The following is a 25,150-nucleotide window of genomic DNA, read 5'->3' as shown; positions in this document are numbered from 1 at the left end:
AGACCTAAGAAGACTTTTCCACTTTGCATCAGTCCTTCTTAGATGTGCTAAGGCCCAGCGAAGCCAGCGGCGTTTCTGGGTGTGGTTGTTAAATGGCTTTGACTTTGCATAGTAGTTTTAACTTGCACTTACAGGTGTAGCGACCGACTGTAGTTACTGACAGTGGTTTTATGAAGTGTTCCTGAGCCCATGTGGTGATATCCTTTACAGACTGATGTCTGTTTTTGATGCAGTAGCGCCTGAGGGATCCAAAGTCTGTATCATGGCTTACGTGCAGTGATTTCTCCAGATTCTCTGAACCTTTTGATGATATTACGGACCGTAGATGGCGAAATCCCTAAATTCCTTGCAAGAGCTGTTTGAGAAATGTTGTTCTTAAACTGTTGGACAATTTGCTCCGGCATTTGTTGGCACCCACCTGTTCCCAATTAGCTCGTTCACCTGTGGGATGTTCCAAATAAGTGTTTGATGAGCATTCCTCAACTTTCTCAGGCTTTTTTGCCACTTGTGCCAGCTTTTTTGAAATATGTTGCAGACCTCAAATTCCAAATGAGCTAATATTTGCAAAAAAGTAACAGTTTTCCAGTGTGAACATGAAATATCTTGTCTTTGCAATCTATTCAATTGAATATATGTTGACAAGGATTTTCAAATCACTGTATTCTCTTTTTATTTACCATTTACACAACGTGACAACTTCACTGCTTTTGGGGTTTGTAGAAGTAGCCTACATATTAAATTATTACTATATGTACTGTACATTTACTGTCTTACGCCAGGCGACCGGTGCAATGGACGTCGAGTGGATCTCACTTAATAGTGTGAGAGTCCAGTCCATAGTGGATCTAACATAATAGTGAAAGTCCAGTCCATAGTGGATCTAACATAATAGTGAGAGTCCAGTCCATAGTGGATCTAACATAATAGTGTGAGAGTCCAGTCCATAGTGGGTGTAACATAATAGTGAGAGTCCAGTCCATAGTGGATCTAACATAATAGTGAGAGTCCAGTCCATAGTGGATCTAACATAATAGTGTGAGAGTCCAGTCCATAGTGGATCTAACATAATAGTGAGAGTCCAGTCCATAGTGGATCTAACATAATAGTGAGAGTCCAGTCCGTAGTGGATCTAACATAATAGTGTGAGAGTCCAGTCCATAGTGGGTGTAACATAATAGTGAGAGTCCAGTCCATAGTGGCTCTAACATAATAGTGTGAGAGTCCAGTCCATAGTGGATCTAACATAATAGTGAGAGTCCAGTCCATAATGGATCCAACATAATAGTGTGAGAGTCCAGTCCATTGTGGATCTAACATAATAGTGTAAGAGTCCAGTCCATAGTGGATCTAACATAATAGTGAGAGTCCAGTCCATAGTGGATCTAACATAATAATGAGAGTCCAGTCCATAGTGGATCTAACATAATAGTGAGAGTCCAGACCATAGTGGATCTAACATAATAGTGAGAGTCCAGTCCATAGTGGATCTAACATAATAGTGTGAGAGTCCAGTCCATAGTGTGTGTAACATAATAGTGAGAGTCCAGTCCATAGTGGCTCTAACATAATAGTGTGAGAGTCCAGTCCATAGTGGATCTAACATAATAGTGAGAGTCCAGTCCATAATGGATCCAACATAATAGTGTGAGAGTCCAGTCCATAGTGGATCTAACATAATAGTGTAAGAGTCCAGTCCATAGTGGATATAACATAATAATGAGAGTCCAGTCCATAGTGGATCTAACATAATAGTGAGAGTCCAGTCCATAGTGGATCTAACATAATAGTGTGAGAGTCCAGTCCATAGTGCATCTAACATAATAGTGAGAGTCCAGTCCATAGTAGATCTAACATAATAGTGTGAGAGTCCAGTCGATAGTGGCTCTAACATAGTGAGAGTCCAGTCCATAGTTGATCTAACATAATAGTGTGAGAGTCCAGTCGATAGTGGCTCTAACATAAATAGTGAGAGTCCAGTCCATAGTGGATCTAACATAATATAGTGAGAGTCCAGTCCATAGTGGATCTAACATAATAGTGTGAGAGTCCAGTCCATAGTGGATCTAACATAATAGTGAGAGTCCAGTCCATAGTGGATCTAACATAATAGTGTGAGAGTCCAGTCCATAGTGGATCTAACATAATTAGTGAGAGTCCAGTCCATAGTGGATCTAACATAATAGTGTGAGAGTCCAGTCTATAGTGCATCTAACATAATAGTGTGAGAGTCCAGTCCATAGTGGATCTAACAGAATAGTGAGAGTCCAGTCCATAGTGGATCTAACAGAATAGTGAGAGTCCAGTCCATAGTGGATCTAACAGAATAGTGAGAATCCAGTCCATAGTGGATCTAACATAGGATGGAGCTAGACCATGTAATATTTTCTACCTAAGTAGTAAAACCTTAAAGTCACATCTAAAGTACACAGGAAATATCAGCACTAACCACACAGAAAGTATCTTTATGGAGTGTGGATGTCATGGCAGTTTAACCATTGTGATCAAAAGTGTATTGCAATACTTCCCCAGGGTCAATGTGCTATTTTCTTCCTGAGCACCGAGACAGGAAGCTACTGTTTCTCTCCTAAAATCAGGGTCACTTTTTTTTTTTTTTTTTTTTTGGTGACTCAACACTCCATGACACTTCCCTCTTTTGTTCAGCAATATCTCACTCCGCCACCCTTTCTACATCTGCTGCACTGGCATGGCCGTCATCATGCATTGTCTTATTTCGCCTTGAACGAAATACAGAAAAAAAAATGAAAAATTAAAAAAATAAAAGCTCCTCCGCTGACTTTGTTGATGGTTGTGTTGCTTCACTGGAGGAAGAGTAGACGTAAAAAAGTGATGGCAATTGTGACGTTGTGTTTCGGGGAGATAATCGGTGTCAGTACAGTCATCTCAACCAATTTATTTAAAGGCTAGAACTTTTATTTTTTTTTTTTTTTTTTTTTGGCAGTGCTCTGTGGGAGCCAGATGGTGTCTTTGGAAAAAAATAAAAAAAATAAATCTATAACAGCGTTGTAAGCCAAGTCATGTAAAACAAATCAGTCCATCATGTCGTGGTGATCTGGTACAGCTCGAAATCAAATACCATGAACATCAAGAGTTCATAGTTGCAATGTTTAATAGCACAAAGCTGTAATTGCTCCAAAAATTGATAATGCATGTTGTTGTGAATTATTGACCCACTCAAGGCTCCACTTACTTCACATGAAATATTACACCTTAAAAAATTTGGGGGGAAAAATATTGCATATTTTGTGTTTGCCATAAAAAACGTAGTTTTCTGTAACAAAAATGTCATAAACCCTAATTTTTGCAATATTTTTTAATTTTTTTTAACTGTTTTTGTTTAAAAAAATATTTAGTTAAAATCAATGTAATGAATTATTGACTTATTCAAGGCTCCAATTACTTCACATGAAATATTCCTCCTTTAAAATATTTTTGGGAAAAAAAGCGGGGGGTGGGTGTATATTGTAGCATCCCGGAATAGTTGGTGCTGCAAGGGCTTCTGGGTATTTGTTCTGTTGTGTTTATGTTGTGTTACGGTGCGAATGTTCTCCCGAAATGTGTTTGTCATTCTTGTTTGGTGTGGGTTCACAGTGTGGCGCATATTTGTAACAGTGAAGTGAAGTGAATTATATTTATATAGCGCTTTTCTCAAGTGACTCAAAGCGCTTTACATAGTGAAACCCAATATCTAAGTTACATTTAAACCAGTGTGGGTGGCACTGGGAGCAGGTGGGTAAAGTGTCTTGCCCAAGGACACAACGGCAGTAACTAGGATGGCACAAGTGGGAATCGAACCTGCAACCCTCAAGTTGCTCGCACGGCCACTCTACCAACCGAGCTATGCCGCCCCAGTGTTAAAGTTGTTTGTACAGCCAGCCTCAGTGTGACCTGTATGGCTGTTGACCAAGTATGCATCGCATTCAGTTGTGTGTGTGAAAAGCCATAGACATTTTGATTGGGCTGGCACGCAAAGGCAGTGCCTTTGAGGTTTATTGTCACTCTACACTTCTCCCTACGTCCGTGTACACAGTGGCGTTTTAAAAACTCATAATTTTACTTTTTTTTTTTTTAAAAACCATACTGATAATGATAAACGATACTGATAATTTCCGGTATTAAATTTTAAAGCATTAATCGGCCAATAATATCGGCAGTCTGATATTATCGGACATCCCTAATATATATATACAGCATGTGTGTGTATATACAGTATATGTATGTAGATAGATAGATAGTACTTTATTGATTCCTTCAGGAGAATTCCCTCAGGAAAATAAATGTGTGTATCTCTCTTTCTCTCTATCTATCTATCTATCTATCTATCTATCTATCTATCTATCTATCTAATCTATCTATGTATATATATGTATGTATATATATATGTATATATATATATATATATATATGTATGTATATATATATATATATATATATATATATATATATATATATATATATATATATATATATATATATATATATATATATATATATATATATTAGCATTTTCCAAAAAATACTCAATTTCCAGGAAGTTCCCATTGAAATGAATGGGGCATTTTTCCAAGTTGCACAATTCCCACAATTCTCACTTGTCCTAGACATTCAAACTAACACTTTCCCAAGTTCCAAACCAAATTCCGGTTTTCCTGGAAATTCCAACTCTTCAACATTAAAACCATTCAAACTGTTCTTACATTCACACTACATTCTGTCAGCATTTCACTTCAACTTCAGCATTCACACGCAGTCCCTTCAGGATTTGCCTTCTTCTTCTTCAGATTTCCCAGAATTCTCTGTTTTCCGTGACATTTTTCCCATTCAAAATTAATTGGCCACTTTTCAAACTTCCTTCATTTCCACATTTTTCAACCGATTCTAACCATTCCACCTTCAACACATTCCACTTGTTCTGGATATTCAAACCATCATTTTTCCAAGTGAAATTTTTTTTAGGAATGCTCAGAAATCTTGTTTTTTCACCCTTGTTTCTGCCGACTACGCTTTTCACATTTTTCAACCCACTTCAACCGTTCCACCGTCAAAACGTTCCTATTAATCAGGACCCAAAAAGTTTTTGGAACTTTAAAATTTCCCGTTTTTCCCGAAATTCCAGGAATTCTGCAATACCATTTCTCAATTAGAAATGTTACTACAACATTTCTTGATCAATATGAAAAATTCCAACACCAACCATTTCAACTCATTCAGAACATGAAAATGTTTTATCATTTAAAAAAAAAAATTCCAGGAATTGTAGCTGAGATAGGCGCCAGCACCCCCCGTGACCCCGAAAGGGAATAAGCGGTAGAAAATGGATGGATGGATGGAATTCCCCAAAATCCCTTTTATCTGTTGACTACTTCTTATCCAATCATCCTGGACATTCAAACCAACACACCTTCAGGAATTGCCTCATCTAGGAATTCCCAGAATTCCCGTTTTAAAAAAAACAAAACACCTTTTTTCACCCTTTTATCCGTTGGCTACTTCTGCCACATTTTTCAACCCACTTCAACCATTCCACAGTCAAAACATTCCTCTTAATCAGCACAAAAAACAAAGTTGTTTTTTGAAATGGAAAAATTCCCTGTTTTCCCAAAATTCCAAGAATTTCTCAATTAAAAATGTTACTACTTCAGCATTTCTTGACCGATTTTGAAAAATTCCAACACCAACCTTTTGAACTCATTTTGAAGAATTCCCTCTTTTCCCAAAATTCCCAAATTTCCAGGAAGTTCCCATTGAAATGAATGGGACATTTTTCCAAGTTGCACAATTCCCACATTTTTGAACCTATTCAAACCATTCCAACTTTAACACATTCCACTCATCCTGGACATTCAAACCAACAATTTGGTTCAAATCAACACACCTTCAGGAATTGCCTCATCTAGTGTTCAATTCCAGGAATTCCCAGAATTACCGTTTTAAAAAAAAAACAAACACTTTATTTCACCCTTTTATCCGTTGGCTACTTCTTCCACATTTTTCAACCCACTTCAACCATTCCACAGTCAAAACATTCCTCTTAATCAGCACAAAAAACAAAGTTGTTTTTTGAAATGGAAAAATTCCCTGTTTTCCCAAAATTCCAAGAATTTCTCAATTAAAAATGTTACTACTTCAGCATTTCTTGACCGATTTTGAAAAATTCCAACACCAACCTTTTGAACTCATTTAGAACATTACAAATGTTGTTAGCATTTTCATGAAGAATTCCCGCTTTTCCCAAAATTCCCAAATTTCCAGGAAGTTCCCATTGAAATGAATGGGACATTTTTCCAAGTTGCACAATTCCCACATTTTTCAACATATTCAAACCATTCCAACACCAACACTTTCTCACTCGTCCTTGACATTAAAACTAACACTTTCCCAAGTTCCAAACCAAATTCCGGTTTTCCTGGAAATTCCAACTCTTCAACATTAAAACCATTCAAACTGTTCTTACATTCACACTACATTCTGTCAGCATTTCACTTCAACTTCAGCAATCACACGCAATTCCTTCAGGAATTCCCTTTTTCTTTTCCAGATTTCCCAAAATTCTCTGTTTTCCGTGACATTTTTCCCATTCAAAATTAATTGGCCACTTTTCAAACTTCCATCATTTCCACATTTTTCAACCGATTCTAACCATTCCACCTTCAACACATTCCATTTGTTCTGGATATTCAAAATAACATTTTTTCCAAGTTAATTTTTTTCTTAGGAATGCTCCGAAATCTTGTTTTTTCACCCTTTTATCTGTCGACTACTCCTTCCACATTCTTCAACCCACTTCAACCGTTCCCTCGTCAAAACATTCTGATTAATCAGGACAAAAAAAGTTTTTGGAACTTGAAAAGTTCCAGTTTTTCCCGAAATTCCAGGAATTCTGCAATACCATTTGTCAATTAGAAATGTTACTACATTTCTTGATCAATATGAACAATTCCAACACCAACCATTACAACTCATTCAGAACATGAAAATGTTTTATCATTTTCCAAAAAAATTCCAGGAACCCCCCAAAATCCGTTTTATCTGTCGACTACTTCTTACACATTTTTCAACCCACTTCAACCGTTCACGGTCAAAACATTCCTCTTAATGAGGACCAAAAAATTTCTTTTTTTTTAACTGCAAAATTTCCAGAAATTCCAGGAATTCTGTAATACCATTTCTCAATTTTAAATGTTATCACATTTCTCGATCGATTAAAAAAATTCCAACACCAACCATTCGGAACTTTCAAATGTTTTTAGCATTTTTTTAAAAATCCTCAAAATTTCCAGGAGGTTCTCATTGTGAAATGAGTGGGACATTTTTTCCAAGTTGCACAATTCCCACATTTTTCAACCTATTCAAACCATTCCAACTGTAACACAGTCCACTCATCCTGGACTTTCAAATTAACAATTTACCGAGTTCCAAATCAAATTCCAGTTTTCCTGGAAATTCAAACTCTTCAACATTCAAACAAAGGTACGGCGTGGCGCATTGGGAGAGTGGCCGCGCGCAACCCGAAGGTCCCTGGTTCAATCCCCACCCAGTACCAACCTCGTCACGTCTGTTGTGTCCTGAGCAAGACACTTCACCCTTGCTCCTGATGGGTGCTGGTTAGCGCCTTGCATGGCAGCTCCCTCCATCAGTGTGTGAATGTGTGTGTGAATGGGTAAATGTGGAAGTAGTGTCAAAGCGCTTCGAGTACCTTGAAGGTAGAAAAGCGCTATACAAGTACAACTCATTTATAACCCATTTAAACCATCCAAACTATTCTTACATTCTGTCAGCATTTCACTTCAACTTCAGCATTGGAGCATTCCCACACAATTCCTTCAGGAATTGCCTTTTCTAGTTATTCTTCTTTCCCAGAATTCCCGTTTTACCTGGAAATTTTTCCCATTCAAAATTAATTGGCCACTTTTCAAATGTCCATTTCCACATTTTTCAACCGATTCAAACCATTCCACCTTCAACACATTCCACTTGTTCTGAATATTCAAACTATCATTTTTCCAAGTAAATTTTTTTTTTTTTAGGAATGCTCAGAAATTTTGTTTCCTCACCCTTTTATCTGTCGACTACTCCTTTCACATTTTTCAACCCACTTCAACCGTTCTACCGTCAAAACATTCCTCTTAATCAGGACAAAAAACTTAATTTTTTTGAACTGGAAAATTTCCGGAAATTCCAGGAATTCTGTAATAACATTTCTCAATTAAAAATGTTACTACAACATTTCTCGATCGATTTGAAAAATTCCAACACCAACCATTCGGAACTTTTAAATGTTTTTAGCATTTTCAAAAAAAAATCTTCAAAATTTCCTGGAAGTTCTCATTGAAATGAATGGGACATTTTCCCAAGTTGCACAATTCCCACATTTTTCAACCTATTCAAACCATTCCAACTTTAACACAATCCACTCATCCTGGACATTCAAACCAACAATTTGGTTCAAATCAACACACCTTCAGGAATTGCCTCATCTAGTGTTCAATTCCAGGAATTCCCAGAATTCCCGTTTAAAAAAAAAACAACCAAAAAACCTTTTTTCACCCTTTTATCTGTCGACTACTTCTTCCACATTTTTCAACCCACTTCAACCATCCCACAGTCAAAACATTCCTCTTAATCAGCACAAAAAACAAAGTTGTTTTTTGAAATGGAAAAATTCCCTGATTTCCCCAAATTCCAAGAATTTCTCAATTAAAAATGTTACTACTTCAGCATTTCTTGACCGATTTTGAAAAATTCCAACACCAACCTTTTGAACTCATTTAGAACATTACAAATGTTGTTAGCATTTTCATGAAGAATTCCCGCTTTTCCCAAAATTCCCAAATTTCCTAAGTAGTTTTTTTAAATGGAAAAGTTCCCGGGTTTTGCCAAAATTCCAAGAACTTCTCAATGCAAAATGTCACTACTTCAGCATTTCTTGGCCGATTTTGAAAAATTCCAACACCAACCTTTTGAACTCTTTCAGAACATTCCAACTTTTGTCAGCATTTTCATAAAGAATTCCCGTTTTTCCCGAAATTCCCAAATTTCCTGGAAATTCCCATTGAAATGAAGGGGACATTTTTCCCAAGTTGCACAATTCCCACATTTTTCAACCTATTCAAACCATTCCAACTTTAACACATTCCACTCATCCTGGACATTCAAACCAACCCTTTCCCAAGTTCCAAACCAAATTCCGGTTTTCCTGGAAATTCAAACTCTTCAACATTCAAACCATCCAAACTATTCTTACATTCCGTCAGCATTTGCCTTCAACTTCAGCATTGGAGCGTTCACACGCCATTCCTTCAGGAATTGCCTCATGTAGTGGACTTCTAATTCCCTTTTTACGAGATGTGTTGTCAATAATGCCGGCCCACCAGCCCATTAGCAGCAGACAGAAATTGAACCAGAGGTCATCCGTCCCTTCTGCGCTGCCTTCCCTCCCCGTTTGTTCCATGCCGGTCCTCCTCCTAATGGCTCCTAATGAGAACCAGCTTCAGGCCTCTTTGAACCCCGCACAATAATCGCCATTTCTGGCATTTTCTCCGCCGATCGGCCGGAGGAATGCGAATCGCACAGCTGATGTCAGAGGGCGTGTGGACGCTGGCGGAGGTCGGCGCTGGTAAGGGTTGGGGAGTTTTAGTGGGTGTTGAGAGGCTATTTTCTGTCTTTCTTGCAAGAGGCTCCCAGGGGTCCATTGCTGATTCATCCATCTGCAGCGTGTTACTCGGGAGAATGGAGGTGGGGGGGAATTGGCCTGTTTTATGAAATGAGATGAGTGCAATTTAAGGTCAAGTGACATTTTTGGTTTGGTTACGTATGCGAGCCTCGTTCTCGTTGCAGCCAGATGTGTGGGTGTTTTTGTTTTTTCGTATCATCGTTCGATTCCCTCTCACAAAGTTATTTCCTGCAGTTCCAGAACATGCGACGTGTTTTCTCTTTGTCATAAGACATGGGTGTCCAAACTTTTTCCAATGAGGGCCACACACGGAAAAACTAAAACATGCGGGGGTCGTTTTGATATTTTTCATTTTTAAACCATAACAAAGTATATGGATTCTTTTTTTTTTACCTTTAGGACTCCCAGGGACCATATAGGGAATGGGTGTAAAACTCTTTCCCGCGGGCCAGATTTGGCCTGCCGTGTAATTTCATTTGGCCCTTGAGGCAATATCAAATTAACATTAGAGCTGGCCCGCCGGTATTATACAGCGGCAGTGCCGCTATAACACTGCATTCACCGCTTATACTCATACTTGCCAACCCTCCTGATTTTCCAGGGAGACTCCCGAAGTTCAGTGCCCCTCCCGAAAATTTCCCAGGGCCACCATTCTCCCGAATTTCTCCCCGGACAACAATATTGGGGTCGTCCCTTAAAGGCACTGCCTTTAGCGTTCTCCACAACCTGTCGTTACGTCCGCTTTTCCTCTATGCATACAGCGTGCCGGCCAAGTCACATAATATATGCGGCTTGTACACACACACACACACAAAAGTGAATGCAATGCATGTTTGATCAACAGCCATACAGGTCACACTGAGGGTGGCCATATAAACAACTTTAACACTGTTACAAATATGCGCCACACTGTGAACCCTGACCAGACAAGAATGACAAACACAATTCGGGAGAACAACCGCACCGAAACACAACATGAACACAACAGAACAAATACCCAGAACCCCTTGCAGCACTAACTCTTCCGGGACGCTACAATATTCACCCCCGCCAGCCCACAACCCCGACCACCTCATTATTTTATTTTCAAATTTATTAGCTAGTGGAAAAAGTTAATGTTGATATTTACTTCAGAAGGCTGCAAATACAAAAGAGGCATTACATTTTTTATTTAAATGTCATTTCTGTGATGTTTTTAACGTTAGTTTTTTGAAAGTTGATTTTGCACTATTAGGTTATATAAGCGTTTTTAAAGCAAATCAGTGTAGCAAACTAAACAATAATTAAGGTTTTGTTCATTTACTTTCTCTTGCTACTTCAAGGCTTGAATGTTTGATTCATTCCTTAGTGTTATTTTATTTTCAATATTTTACTTTATTGGCCTTTGGGGAAAAAAATATATATATTTACCTCAGAAAGCTGCAAATAGAAAAGAGGCATTCAATTTTTATTTAAATTTTATTTGATATGCCATTGATATTTTTTTATTATTTGTATTATTATTTGAAACTCAATTTTGCATGTCACTATAAAGTTATATAAGCCTTGCTTGTTCAATATTCAATGCAAAACTTGTTTGGGTCCCTATTAAAAGGTTAATTTGTTCAACCTTGGCCCACGGCTTTGTTCGGTTTAAAATTTTGGCCCACTCTGTATTTGTGTTTGACACCCCTGATATAGGGTCTCCGTCATTAAAGCGGAACATTATCACCAGACCTATGTAAGCGTCAATATATACCTTGATGTTGCAGAAAAAAGACCATATGTTTTTTTTTTACCGATTTCCGAACTCTAAAAGGGTGAATTTGGCAATTTAAACGCCTTTCAATTGTTCGCTGTTGGAGCGATGACCTTTCACCCGTGACGTCACAACAGGAAGCAATCCACTATTTTCTCAAACACATTACACACACCAAGTCAAATCAGCTCTGTTATTTTCCGTTTTTTCGACTGTTTTCCGTACCTTGGAGACATTATGCCTTGTCGGAGGGTATAACAACACGAACAGGGACGGATTCAAGTTGATTTACGTGGAGTGTGCATCGATTAGCACGGCATGCTAATCGATGCTAACACGTCAGAAATGGCAAGAATGGCTATTCTGCGACACTCAAAGCAGATGCATTTCCAACGATAAAGTCAACAAAATCACAAAGGTTAGTTTTGTTGATGTTATTGACTTATGTGCTAATCAGACATATTTGGTCACGGCATGACTGCCAGCTAATAGATGCTAACATGCTATTTAGGCTAGCTGTATGTACATTTGTAGCTATATTTGCATCCAGCCTTTCCCTCCAACCACATTTAATGCCAAACAAACACATACCAATCGACGGATTTAAGTTCCTCCAGTGGTCAAAAGATGCAATCATTGGTTAGAAGGCGATCACCGAATAGCTTCAATAGCTATTCGATCAATAGCTTCAGTTTCTTCTTCAATTTCGTTTTCGTTATCTGCCTCCACACTCCAACCATCCGTATCAATACATGCGTAATCTGTTGAATCGCTTAGGCCGCTGAAATCCGAGTCTGAATCCGAGCTAATGTCGCTATATCTTGCTGTGCTATCCGCCATGTTTGTTTGTATTGGCATCACTATGTGACGTCACAGGAAAATGGACGGGTGGATTTACAGATAGCGAAAATCAGGCACTTTAAAGCCTTTTTTCGGGATATTCCATGATGGGTAAAATTTGTAAAAAAAACTTTGAAAAATAAAATAAGCCACTGGGTACTGATTTTTTTTGGTTTTAACCCTTCTGAAATTGTGATAATGTTCCCCTTTAACATGTTAAAAATAAGTCAAATTATTATTTTAATTTTTTATGTAACGCTTACAGTAAATTTTTGTATCAACTTCAGGTTGATATAAAATAAAAAAAATAAAAAAGGTTTTATGCCTTTTCAGTCAGACAACTTTTTTTTTTTAATAGTAAAACTGAAATATGCAGTATCTCCCACATTGCCTAAAACATTCAGAAAGCAATGTTTGATCTGAAGTAATTGGAGCCCTAAAAAGATCAATAATGCAGGACACCATTGATTTAAATGTATTATTATTTCTGAGTAATCACACTGAAAAAATAAATAAAATCCCACTAAATATCTTTGGGATCCAAAAGGTCCCCCACTCATAAAGTGATACATTTTTATTATTTGTTTTAATTTCAACACTTAAGTTACGAGATCAACTTAAGATATATCTGTCAATTTTACGTTTGAACTATTATTTTGTTGGTTTTATGCTCTTTTGTCAAAGAAAACACTGTTTTTGTATGGCAACCACACAATATATGCACATATTTTCCACATAAAACATTATAAAGTGAAATATTTGAAGTAATTGGAGCCTTAAATAGGTCAATAATTCATTATTTTAAAAAAAAGCATTGGTATTAAGGGCAAAATAAAGAAAGACAAAAGAAAAACAAGCTGCCTGCATGGCAGCTTTGTGTCAACATTGCAACTTTTCCCTGTTAGATTTCACCTCATTCTACTTTTTTTTGTGTGTTTTTTTAATCTATTTTTGCAATAGCATTTCCAGAATGTGTGGCGGGCCACTAAACAATTAGCTGGGGGCCGCAATTGGCCCCCAGGCCGCACTTTGGACACCCCTGTCATAAGAAGTTAAAATGTAAAAAAGCAGTGATTTTATCACCATGTGTAAACGGTAAATAAAAAGAGAATACAATGATTTGCAAATCCTTTTCAACTTATATTCAATTGAATAGACTGCAAAGACAAGATGTTTAATATTCAAACTGGTAAATGTTATTTTTTGCAAATATTAGCTCATATAGACTTTGATGCCTGCAATATTTTTTCAAAAAAGTTGGCACGAGTGGCAAAAGACTGAGAAAGTTGAGGAATGCTCATCAAACACTTATTGGGAACATCCCAGTGATGAACAGGCCAATTAGGAACAGGTGTTTAAAAACGGCTTCCATGAAATGCCCAGTCATTCACAAACCAGGACTGGGTGAGGTCACCACTTTGTCTGAAATGCCTGAGCAAATTCTTTAAGAACAACATTTTTCAACCAGCTATTGCTAGGAATGTAGGGATTTCACCATCTACGGTCGGTAATATAGTCAAAAGGTTCAGAGAATCTGGAGAAATAACGGCACGTAAGCCATGATATCAAGGAGCTTTGATCCCTCAGGCGTTACTGCATCAAAAAGCGACGTCAGTGTGTAAAGGATATCACCACACGGGCTCAGGAACACTTCCAAAAACCACTGTCAGTAACTACAGTTGGTCGCTACATCTATAAGTGCAAGTTAAAACTCTACTATGCAAAGACAGTTATTTATCAACAACACCCAGAAACGCCGCTGGCTTCGCTGGGCCCCGAGCTCATCCAAAATGGACTGATGCAAAATGGAAAAGTGTTCTGTGGGCTGACGGGTCCACGTTACAAATTGTTTTTGGAAACTGGAATAAAGGGGACAACAACCATCCAGATTTTTCTTGGCGCAAAGTGTAGAAGGCAGTATCTGTGATGGTGGCCAAGGCATGGGTAACTTACACATCTGTGAAGGCACCATTAATGCTGAAAGGTACATGTTTTGGAGCAACGTATGTTGCCATCCAAGCACCGTTGTCATGGACGCCCCTGCTTATTTCAGCAAGACAATGCCAAGCCACGCGTTACAACAGCGTGGCTTCGTCGTAAAAAAGTGCGGGTACTAGACTGGCATGCCTGTAGTCCAGACCTTGAAAATGTGTGAAGGCTAAAATATGAGAAGGGAGACTGTTGAACAACTTAAGCTGTGCGTCAAGCAAGAATGGGAAAGAATTCCACTTCAAAAATGTGTCTCCACAGTTCCCAAACCTTTACTGAGTGTTGTTAAAAGGAAAGGCCATGTAACACACTGGTAAAAATGCCTTTTTTGCAATGTGTTGCTGCCATTAAATTCTAAGTTAATGATTATTCGCAAAAAATAACAACGTTTCTCAGAGTGGACATTAAATATCTTGTCTTTGCAGTCTATTCAATTGAATATAAGTCAAAGGATTTGCAAATCATTGTATTCTCTTTTTATTTACGGTTTACACGTGACGACCTTACTGGGGTGTGTGAGTCCCCTCACGGTGTGTGAAGGTCAGCAATTGTGGAGATGAAAGCGCGTGGTATCGCCGCACAAACATGTCTTTTCCTCTGGTTGCCCTTGGACAATAAAAGAATAATGGTCGATTATTTGGAAGGGAAACCGCTGTCGAGTTGTACGAGCGGCTTTGGCACGGCAGCTGTTGGGAATAATGCAACTGCAGGTGTGCACGTTATTCAGCGTGTCAGTAAGCCGTTGTGTAACTCTTTTCATACTTGACTCCAGGCCACGAGTACACTTTCCCCCTAAAGGGTCTCATGTGTAGATAGTTGACTATAACATAAAGTGGTGTCAAGTTGAAAGCGGGCCTAAGGGAGAATAATGCCTTTCCCCTTCCAAAAGATACAACTGGCTGTTCATCACACGGAATCCACCTTGAAAAATATGATATCACCCTGAGTACAACACTTAGCATTTTATTAGACCTTCCCAAGGGGCGATACTGTCAAAATCTACTTTAGAGTACTCAGTATATATAAATATATTGATGTAGATCAGGGGTCCCACAGAACTTTCCCCCAGAAGGTTTTTTCTTTGTCCATGCGATGTTAGATGAAACAAAAATGGAGCTGTATGTTTGGAGGAGAAAAGGAACACCAAACCTACCGTCAAGCATGGTGGTGGTAGTATTATGCTCCTGGCCTGTTTTGCTGCCAATGGAACTGGTGCTTTACAGAGAGTAAATGGGACAATGAAAAAGGAGGATTACCTCTAAATTCTTCAGGACAACCTGAAGGAAGTTGGGTCTTGGGCGCAGTTGGGTGTTCCAACAGGACAATGACATCCAAACACACCTTAAGAGTGGTAAAGGAGAGGATAAATCAGGGCTAATATGAAGGTTTTAGAATGGCCTTCCCAAATTCCTGACTTAAAGGTGTGGACAATGCTGAAGAAACAAGTCCGTGTCAGAAAACCAACACATTTAGCTGAACCGCACCAATTTTGTCAAGAGGAGTGATCAACAATTCAAGCAGAAGCTTGTGGATGGCTACCAAAAGCGCCTTATTGCAGTGAAACTTGCCAAGGGACATGTAAGCAAACATTAACATTGCTGTACGTATTCTTTTGACCGAGCACATTTGCTTACATTTTCAGTAGAGCCATAATAAATTGAAAAAAGAAGCAAACTCCATGAATGTTTTTTGTGACCAACAAGTATGTGCTCAAATCACTACATCACAAAAAAATAAGAGTTGTAGAAATGATTGGAAACTCAAGACAGCCATGACATGATGTTCTTTACAAGTGTATGTAAACTTTTGACCAAAAAGTTCTATTTTGGTTTCATCTGACCACATGACATTCTCCCAATCCTCTGCTGTATCATCCATGTATCCATTTTGGTATAAACTCAACTCGTCGTGGTTGGAGGAAGAATAATACTGAGTTGCATCCCAAGAACACCATAACTACTGTGAAGCATGGGGGTGGAAACATCATGCTTTGGGGCTGTTTTTCTGCTAAGGGGACAGGACGATTGATCCGTGTTAAAGAAAGAATGAATGGGGCCATGTATCATGAGATTTTGAGCCAAAACCTCCTTCCATCAGTGAGAGCTTTGAATGGTTGACCAAATACTTACTTTCCACAACAATTTACAAATAAATTCTTTAAAATTCCTTCAATGTGAATTCCTAGATTTTTTTTCACATTCTGTCTCTCACAGTTGAAGTGTACCTATGATGAAAATTACAGACCTCTGTCATCATTTTAAGTGGGAGAACTTGCACAATCGCTGGCTGACTAAATACTTTTTTGCCCCACTGTAGGAGCCCAAAGCAATGTGATTAGTATCGTGACCCCTGATTGGCTCAGCCTCAGACAGCATTACCATATTGGATTAAAAAAAGTGACACTTTCATGTTTAAAGGACTATCATAAAGTTGAGCATGTATTTTGAAGGCAGGGAACATGTTTCTACATCTCCAGCTATGAAAACATTTGAATAAAAGTTATAAATTCCTACTTTTCCGGAAATCAATTTATTGCAGTCATTAACAGCAATCAACCAGATTTATGTCCAGCCTCTTGTGGACCAGCTTCAGCGGTGAAACAGGTTAGAGTTTTACAGCACGTCATGGAACTCACCTCCACCATCTTTGTATTCCGCAGGACATTTGGCAGAAGATCCCTTGCCTAAAATGTGGCCCTCAGAGAGTCCCCTCATTCTTCACCATGGCGATGCTCTGAATCTCACATGCAGGTAAGACATGGTTATGTGAAGGTACATCATTACAAATTGCCTTTTTTTTTTTTTTTAAAGACGTGTTTGATGAGAGAAGGGAAAGACCTGAGACAGGCTACAGGGCAAAGAGCTTCCATGACTTGATGGTGCTCCACTTTTAGTACCGTTTGATCATTTTGTAGTCCCTGGGAGGAATGTCCGAGAGTACATGTGTCTGTCTAATGCACAGCTCTCAAACTCAAGGCCCGGGGGCTAGATGTGGCCCGCCAAAGTCGAGTACTGTATTTTTTGGACTCTAAAGTGCACTTAAAATCCTTTTTTTCCCCTCAAAACTCGACAGTGCACCTAATGTATGTCATAATTTTGGTCTTGCTTACCGACCTCAAAGATATTTTATTTGGTATATGGTGAAATGATAAGTGTGACCAGTAAATGGCAGTAACACATAAGAGATATGTGTGGACTGCAATATGATGGCAGTCACAAATAAGAGATACTTGTAGACTACAATAAGATTGCAGTCACACATAAAAGATATGTGTAGATTGCAATAAGATGGCAGTCTCACAAAACAATAATTGATATATCACTTTAGGTTTGGGGCACCTTTTGGATCCCAAATATATTTAGTGGTATTTTATGTATTTTTTCACTGTGATTACTCAAAAATTTTAAATAATTCAAATCAATGGAGTCCTGAATTATTGATCTCTTAGGGCTCTAATTACTAAATACTGCATGTTTCAGTTTTACTATAAAAAACAAAGTTATTTTTGACAGAAAAGCCATAAAACTTTATATGACTTTATATTACTTTAAGCCTAAAAAATTAAAAATGTTAATAATAATTTGACTTATTTTAACATTTAAACGACTGAGACTCTTTATAGCAGGGGTCACCAACGCGAGTCGCCCGCTGGCCTGTTCTAAAAATAGCTCAAATAGCAGCACTTACCAGTGAGCTGCCTCTATTTTTTTATTTTATTTATTTACTAGCAAGCTGGTCTCGCTTTGCTCGACATATTTCATTCTAAGAGAGACAAAACTCAAATAGAATTTGAAAATCCAAGAAAATATTTTAAAGACTTGGTCTTCACTTGTTTAAATAAATTCATAAAATGTTTTACTTTGCTTCTCATAACTTTCAGAAAGACAATTTTAGAGAAATACAACCTTAAAAATGATTTTAGGATTTTTATACACATATACCTTTTTACCTTTTAGATCCCTTCCTCTTCTTTCCTGACAATTTAAATCAATGTTCAAGTAAATTTATTTTCTTTATTGTAAAGAATAATAAATTAATTTTAATTTAATTCTTCATTTTAGCTTCTGTTTTTTTGACGAATATTTGTGAAATATTTCTTCAAATGTATTATGTTTACAATTAAAAATAAATATTCTGGCAAATCTAGAAAATCTGTAGAATCAAATTTGAATCATATTTCAAAGTCTTTTGAATTTCTTCAAAAATTTTTGTTCTGGAAAATCTAGAAGAAATAATGATGTCTTTGTTAGAAATATAGCTTGGTCCAATTTGTTATATATTCTAACAAAATGCAGATTGGATTTTAACCGATTTAAAACATCTCATCAAAATTCTAAAATTAATCTTAATCAGGAAAAATTACTAATGATGTCCCGTAAATTCTTTTTTAAATTTTTGCAAAAAGATTCGAATTAGCTAGTTTTTCTCTTCTTTTTTTCGGTTAAATTTTGAATTTTAAAGAGTCGAAATTGAAGATAAACTATGTTCCAAATTTAATTTTCATTTTTTTCCTGTTTTCTCATCTTTTAAACCGTTCAATTGTTTTTTTTTTTGAATAATTTATTCTGTAAAAAAAACCTTCCGTAAAAGGAAAAAAAAAATGTTCGACGGAATGACAGACAAAAATACTTATTTTTAAAAAATATATACATTGATTTATTTATTAAAGGTAAATTGAGCAAATTAGCTATTAAGTGTTTTTAAGTGTTTTTTTTTTTAAATAATTTATTCTCTACAAAAAACCTTGTTTAAAAGGAAAAAAAATGTACAACGGAATGACAGACAGAAATGCCCTTTTTTTTAAATATACATAGATTTATTTATTAAAGGTAAATTAAGCAAATTAGCTATTAAGTGTTTTTAAGTGTTTTTTTTAAATAATGTATTCTCTACAAAAAACCTTCCATAAAAGGAAAAAAAAATGTACGACGGAATGACAGACATAAATACCCATTTTAAAAAAATATATATACATAGATTTATTTATTAAAGGTAAATTGAGCAAATTAGCTATTAAGTGTTTTTAAGTGTTTTTTTAAATAATGTATTCTCTACAAAAAACCTTTTGTAAAAGGAAAAAAAATGTACGACGGAATGACAGACAGAAGTACCCATTTTAAAAAAATATATACATAGATTTATTTATTAAATGTAAATTGAGCAAATTAGCTATTTCTGGCAATTTATTTAAGTGTGTATCAAACTGGTAGCCCTTCGCATTAATCAGTACCCAAGAAGTAGCTCTTGGTTTCAAAAAGGTTGGTGACCCCTGCTTTATTGTCTCCGGGACCCCTAAAGGTAAAATACATTTAGGAAATCCATATATTTTGTTATGGTTTGAAAATGACCCCCAGATGCTTCATTTTGTCCGTGTGCGGCCCTCAATGGCTAAAGTTTGGACACCCCTGCCTTAAATAATCCGGTGCGACTTTTGTATGAAAAAAGACCTGAATCGAGACCCGCTCATCGGCAGTGCACCTTATAACCCGCAGCGCCCTATGATCAGAAAAATACGGTATGTTCATTTCTTACTCATTGCTACAAGTGGCCCCTGGAGGGCAGCCATGTGGCCCCCAGTGAAAACGGAGTTTGACAGTCCGGGTGTAATGCAAGGCTTCCCTATAAGGCCAAAAATGCTTAGACAGCTGTCCTATATTTCCTTGTTTTCTGTCACCGGACAAGCCTCCGGAGGCCTGTTTGACCCAAAATTCTGCAGGCGAGAGCCGAGGTATGCGATACATGTTTGATGTCCCTCTGGGATGCCTTTAATGAGCCTTTTCAAGTGGACGCTGTGTGGAAGGAATGCACCTCGCTGCGGAGAAACATGTTCCCATGTGAAAGTTCAGATTATCTGATGACTGGCTGATTCCACTCCAAATAAACCGAAAAGAGGCATCGCGGGGCCCGAGACTCCCGAAAGTGGCGCTGCCATCCTGAACTAAGGCGTGACGCTGTTGCTTAAAGTAGACCCGGTCTGCAAAGCGGGGGTGGGGGTGATGTCCAAAGTGTGGCGAGGGCGCCTTAAATGTAGCAAGAAACGCTTTGTCATCTGTAAGACAAAGTGTTTGTTTTTGTAAGCAAAATGTCTCCAGTTTCCTTTTAGTTCCACCTCATGAGTTTAAGAAGGAATGTTTTAAATCTGCACATGTGTAAGTCAGGTCAATGACCATGAACACAGAATTTACTTATATGACCCAATCAATTATATAGCCCTAAATCACGGGTGTCTCAAAGAGCTACACAAGATACCGCATCAGGGCAAAGAAAAAACTCAACCCAATGGGACAATAAGAAACCTTGGAAGGAGACCGCAGATTTGTGGACCCCCCCTGGGCAACCGGTGCAATGGACGTCGGGTGGATTTAGCATAATATTGTGAGAGTCCAGTCTATAGTGGATCCAACATAGTGTGAGTCCAGTCCATAGTGGATCTAACATAATAGTGTGAGAGTTCCGTCCATAGTGGATCTAACATAATAGTGAAAGTCCAGTCCATAGTGGATCTAACATAATAGTGCGAGTCCAGTCCATAGTGGATCTAACATAATAGTGAGAGTCCAGTCCATAGTGGATCTAACATAATAGTGAGAGTCCAGTCCATAGTGGATCTAACGTAATAGTGCGAGTCCAGTCCATAGTGGATCTAACATAATAGTGAGAGTCCAGTCCATAGTGGATCTAACATAATAGTGCGAGTCCAGTCCATAGTGGATCTAACATAATAGTGCGAGTCCAGTCCATAGTGGATCTAACATAATACTGCGAGTCCAGTCCATAGTGGATCTAACATAATAGTGTGAGAGTCCAGTCCATAGTGGATCTAACATAATAGTGCGAGTCCAGTCCATAGTGGATCTAACTTAATAGTGCGAGTCCAGTCCATAGTGGATCTAACATAATAGTGCGAGTCCAGTCCATAGTGGATCTGACATAATAGTGAGAGTCCAGTCCATTGTGGCTCTAACATAATAGTGCAAGTCCAGTCCATAGTGGATCTAACATAATAGTGAGAGTACAGTCCATTGTGGATCTGAAAAGATGTTGTGAGAGTCCAGTCCATAGTGGATCCAACATAATAGTGAGAGTCCAGTCCATAGTGGATCTAACATAATAGTGCAAGTCCAGTCCATAGTGGATCTGACATAATAGTGAGAGTCCAGTCCATAGTGGATCTGACATAATAGTATGAGAGTCCAGTCCAAAGTGGATCTAACCTAATAGTATGAGAGTCCAGTCCATAGTGGATCTAACATAATCGTGAGAGTCCAGTCCATTGTGGATCTGACATAATAGTATGAGAGTCCAGTCCAAAGTGGATCTGACATTATAGTATCAGAGTCCAGTCCATAGTGGATCTAACATAATAGTGTGAGAGTCCAGTCCATAGTGGATATAACATAATAGTGAGAGTCCAGTCCATAGTGGATCTAACATAATAGTGTGAGAGTTCAGTCAAAAGTGGATCTAACATAATAGTGTGAGAGTCTAGTCCATAGTGGATCTAACATAATAGCGTGAGAGTTCAGTCAAAAGTGGATCTAACATAATAATGTGAGAGTCTAGTCCATAGTGGATCTAACATTATAGTGTGAGTCCAGTCCATAGTGGATCCAACATAATAGTCCGGATCCCGACTTCGGACAGCTAGCGCTTCATCCGTGGCCACCGAACCTGTGCCCCCCCCCTCCACAAAAGAGAGGGGTGCAGAGCAGAAAAGAAACGGCAGATCAACTGGTCTAAAAGGGGGGTCTCTTTAAAGGCTAGCATATACAAATGAGTTTTAAGATGGGACTTAAATACTTCTTCTATATGACCCAATCCAAACAACCTTCCCTAGTCATGGTGCAAAAAAAAAAAAATTAACCGACATAAAAGTCGACAGACATGGTCACACGTAACACAACCTTCTCAATGAACTTTGTCGATGTTATAATAAAAATGTCCAGATTTATTTAAAAAAATAAAAAATGTCATCCATTACAGTACATGATAGGACAAATACGACTGTCTCTCTCTGCACTTGTCCATGTTTGACACATTTTAGCTGCTTGATATTTCTGATTGACGCCAAAAGTTTGGACACACCTCCTCATTCACAACACAACTGATGGTCCCAACCCCAATGATGAAGTGAGAAAACCCTGATAAGGCACACCTGTGAAGTGAAAACCATTTCAGGTGACTACCTCTTGAAGCACTGGTATAGGGTATAAGGCCCCCCAAGTCAAAAAGTTTGGACACCCCTGGTTGAGACACTCCTAATTTACAAACCCTGTTTCCATATGAGTTGGGAAATTGTGTTAGATGTAAATATAAACGAAATACAATGATTTGCAAATAATTTTCAACCCATATTCAGTTGAATAGGCTACAAAGACAAGATATTTGATGTTCAAACTGATAAACTTTATTTCTTTTTTGCAAATAATAATCAAATTAGAATTTCATGGCTGCAACACGTGCCAAAGTAGTTGGGAAAGGGCATGTTCACCACTGTGTTACATTACCTTTTCTTTTACCAAACCCTCAGTAAACGTTTGGGAACTGAGGAAACTAATTGTTGAAGCTCTGAAAGTGGAATTCTTTCCCATTCTTGTTTTATGTAGAGCTTCAGTCGTTCAACAGTCCGGGGTCTCTGCTGTCGTATTTTACGCTTCATAATGTGCCACACATTTTCCATGGGAACAGGTCTGGACTGCATGCGGGCCAGGAAAGTACCCGCACTCTTTTTTACCGAAGCCACGCTGTTGTAACACGTGCTGAATGTGGCTTTGCATTGTCTTGCTGAAATAAGCAGGGGCGTCCATGAAAAACACTGCGCTTAGATGGCTGCATATGTTGTTCCAAAACCTGTATGTACCTTTCAGCATTAATGATGCCTTCACAGATGTGTAAGTTACCCATGCCTTGGGCACTAATGCACCCCCATACCATCACACATGCTGGCTTTTCAACTTTACTTCAATAACAGTCTGGATGGTTCACTTCCGCTTTGGTCCGGATGACACAATGTCTAATATCTCCAAAAACAATTTGAAATGTGGACTCGTCACACCACAGAACACTGTTCCACTTTGCATCAGTCCATCTTAGATGATCTCAGGCCAAGAGTAGCCGGCGGTATTTCTGGATGTTGTTGATAAATGGCTTTCGTTTTGCACAGTAGAGCTTTAACTTGCACTTACAGATGTAGCGACCAACTGTATTTAGTGACAGTGGTTTTCTGAAGTGTTCCTGAGCCCATGTGGTGATATCCTTTTGAGATTGATGTCGGTTTTTGATACAGTGCCATCTGAGGGATCGAAGGTCACGGTCATTCAATGTTGGTTTCCGGCCATGCCGCTTACGTGGAGTGATTTCTCCAGAATCTCAGAACTTTTTGATGGTATTATGGACCGTAGATGTTGAAATCCCTAAATTTCTTGCAATTGCACTTTGAGAAACATTGTTCTTAAACTGTTTGACTATTTGCTCACACAGTTGTGCACAAAGGGGTGTACCTCGCCCCATCCTTTCTTGTGAAAGACTGAGCATTTTTTGGGAACCTGTTTTTATACCCAATCATGGCACCCACCTGTTCCCAATTAGCCTGCACACCTGTGGGATGTTCCAAATAAGCGTTTGATGAGCATTCCTCTACTTTATCAGTATTTATTGCCACCTTTCCCCACTTCTTTGTCACGTGTTGCTGGCATCAAATTCTAAAGTTAATGATTATTTGCGGGGGAAAAAAATTTTAATCAGTTTGAAGATCAAATATGTTGTCTTTGTAGCATATTCCACTGAATATGGGTTGAAAAGGATTTGCAAATATTCCGTTTATATTTACATCTAACACAATTTCCCAACTCATATGGAAACGGGGTTTGTAGAAGAATCGGTCACGCTTCAGTGGACTTTTTTTTTGTACTCAATCCCACTCACGATCCTATCTGTCCCCCCACAAGGGGCCACGGACCGCTGCGCTGGACACTTCCGACCCCGGTGGACTCTCGCCGATCTCTCCCCAAGGAGGGCATGAAGGTGCAGCAGTGCGAGTCCAGGCGTCACACTCACTGCAGCAAACTGCTCATCACGCACATGACCGCCAATCACACGGGGAACTACAGCTGCAGTTACACCGCGGATGGCTCGGACTACACCGCATCCACCTACGTCTACGCCACAGGTGAGTTCTGCACTTGCGTAAACATCAACCACGTCTTTGTACGCACTTTATTCCCCCACGAGGTCCTGTTCCACCATGAGAAAATAAAGCCCGAAGTATGGCGAGGATAAGAATCTTTTTATTTTTCTTGAGTGTTTTCATTGTCCAGACGTTTTGCCCGCTTTGTTTTGGTCAAAGTCATATAAGAACGGCGATGAAAGACGACTGTGAGGTTTTCGCAGGCTGATTGGGATCTGCTGACGCCAGCACAGCACCGCCTCTTGACAGGCCGTCTGAAATAGTCTAGAAGCACACACTTTCCAGCTACTCAGGGGAAAAAAGGAAGAGAACTGTGACGTGCAACATAAAGTCAGGTTTTAGTCGATGACTTCTATTAAACAAGACAAGAAGCAAGGAAACAAACATAGACATACATAAAATTTTGCTCAATTTGAGGAGAAACGTGTTGACCTGTAACCTCTTACAGCAGGGGTAGGGAACATGCCAGATGTGGCTCTTTTGATGACTGCACCTGGCTCTCAGATAAATCTTAGCTGACATTGCTTAACACGGTAAGTAATGAATGATTCCGCTGGTAATCACAGGGTTAAAAATAACGTTCAAAATTAAAAACATTCTCATGCATTTTATTCCATCAATCCAAGAAGTCGAATTAATGGTAAGAAGTATTTCATTTATTTTTTGTTAGCTTCAGAATAACAATGTTATTAAAAAGAATAAGAGA

At 38.4% G+C, this 25,150-nt stretch overlaps 1 protein-coding gene across 3 annotated transcripts in view; it reads left to right on the top strand.

The window, feature by feature from the left end:
• Window positions 1-25,150, top strand: part of kdrl (kinase insert domain receptor like) — a 403,844-nt gene that overhangs the window by 25,532 nt on the left and 353,162 nt on the right. For all 3 annotated transcript variants that reach the window (XM_061900269.1, XM_061900270.1, XM_061900268.1), the window contains exons 2-3: window positions 16,918-17,008; window positions 24,206-24,426. In XM_061900269.1, the coding sequence (XP_061756253.1) occupies window positions 16,918-17,008; window positions 24,206-24,426 (312 nt within the window). The remainder of the gene's footprint in view (window positions 1-16,917; window positions 17,009-24,205; window positions 24,427-25,150) is intronic.

This window comes from Nerophis ophidion, linkage group LG05 (assembly GCF_033978795.1).
Source record: "Nerophis ophidion isolate RoL-2023_Sa linkage group LG05, RoL_Noph_v1.0, whole genome shotgun sequence".
Taxonomy (NCBI): Eukaryota; Metazoa; Chordata; class Actinopteri; order Syngnathiformes; family Syngnathidae; genus Nerophis; species Nerophis ophidion.
The sequence above is the reverse complement of the archived record's forward strand: the minus strand, read 5'-3'. Positions and strand labels throughout refer to the sequence as shown.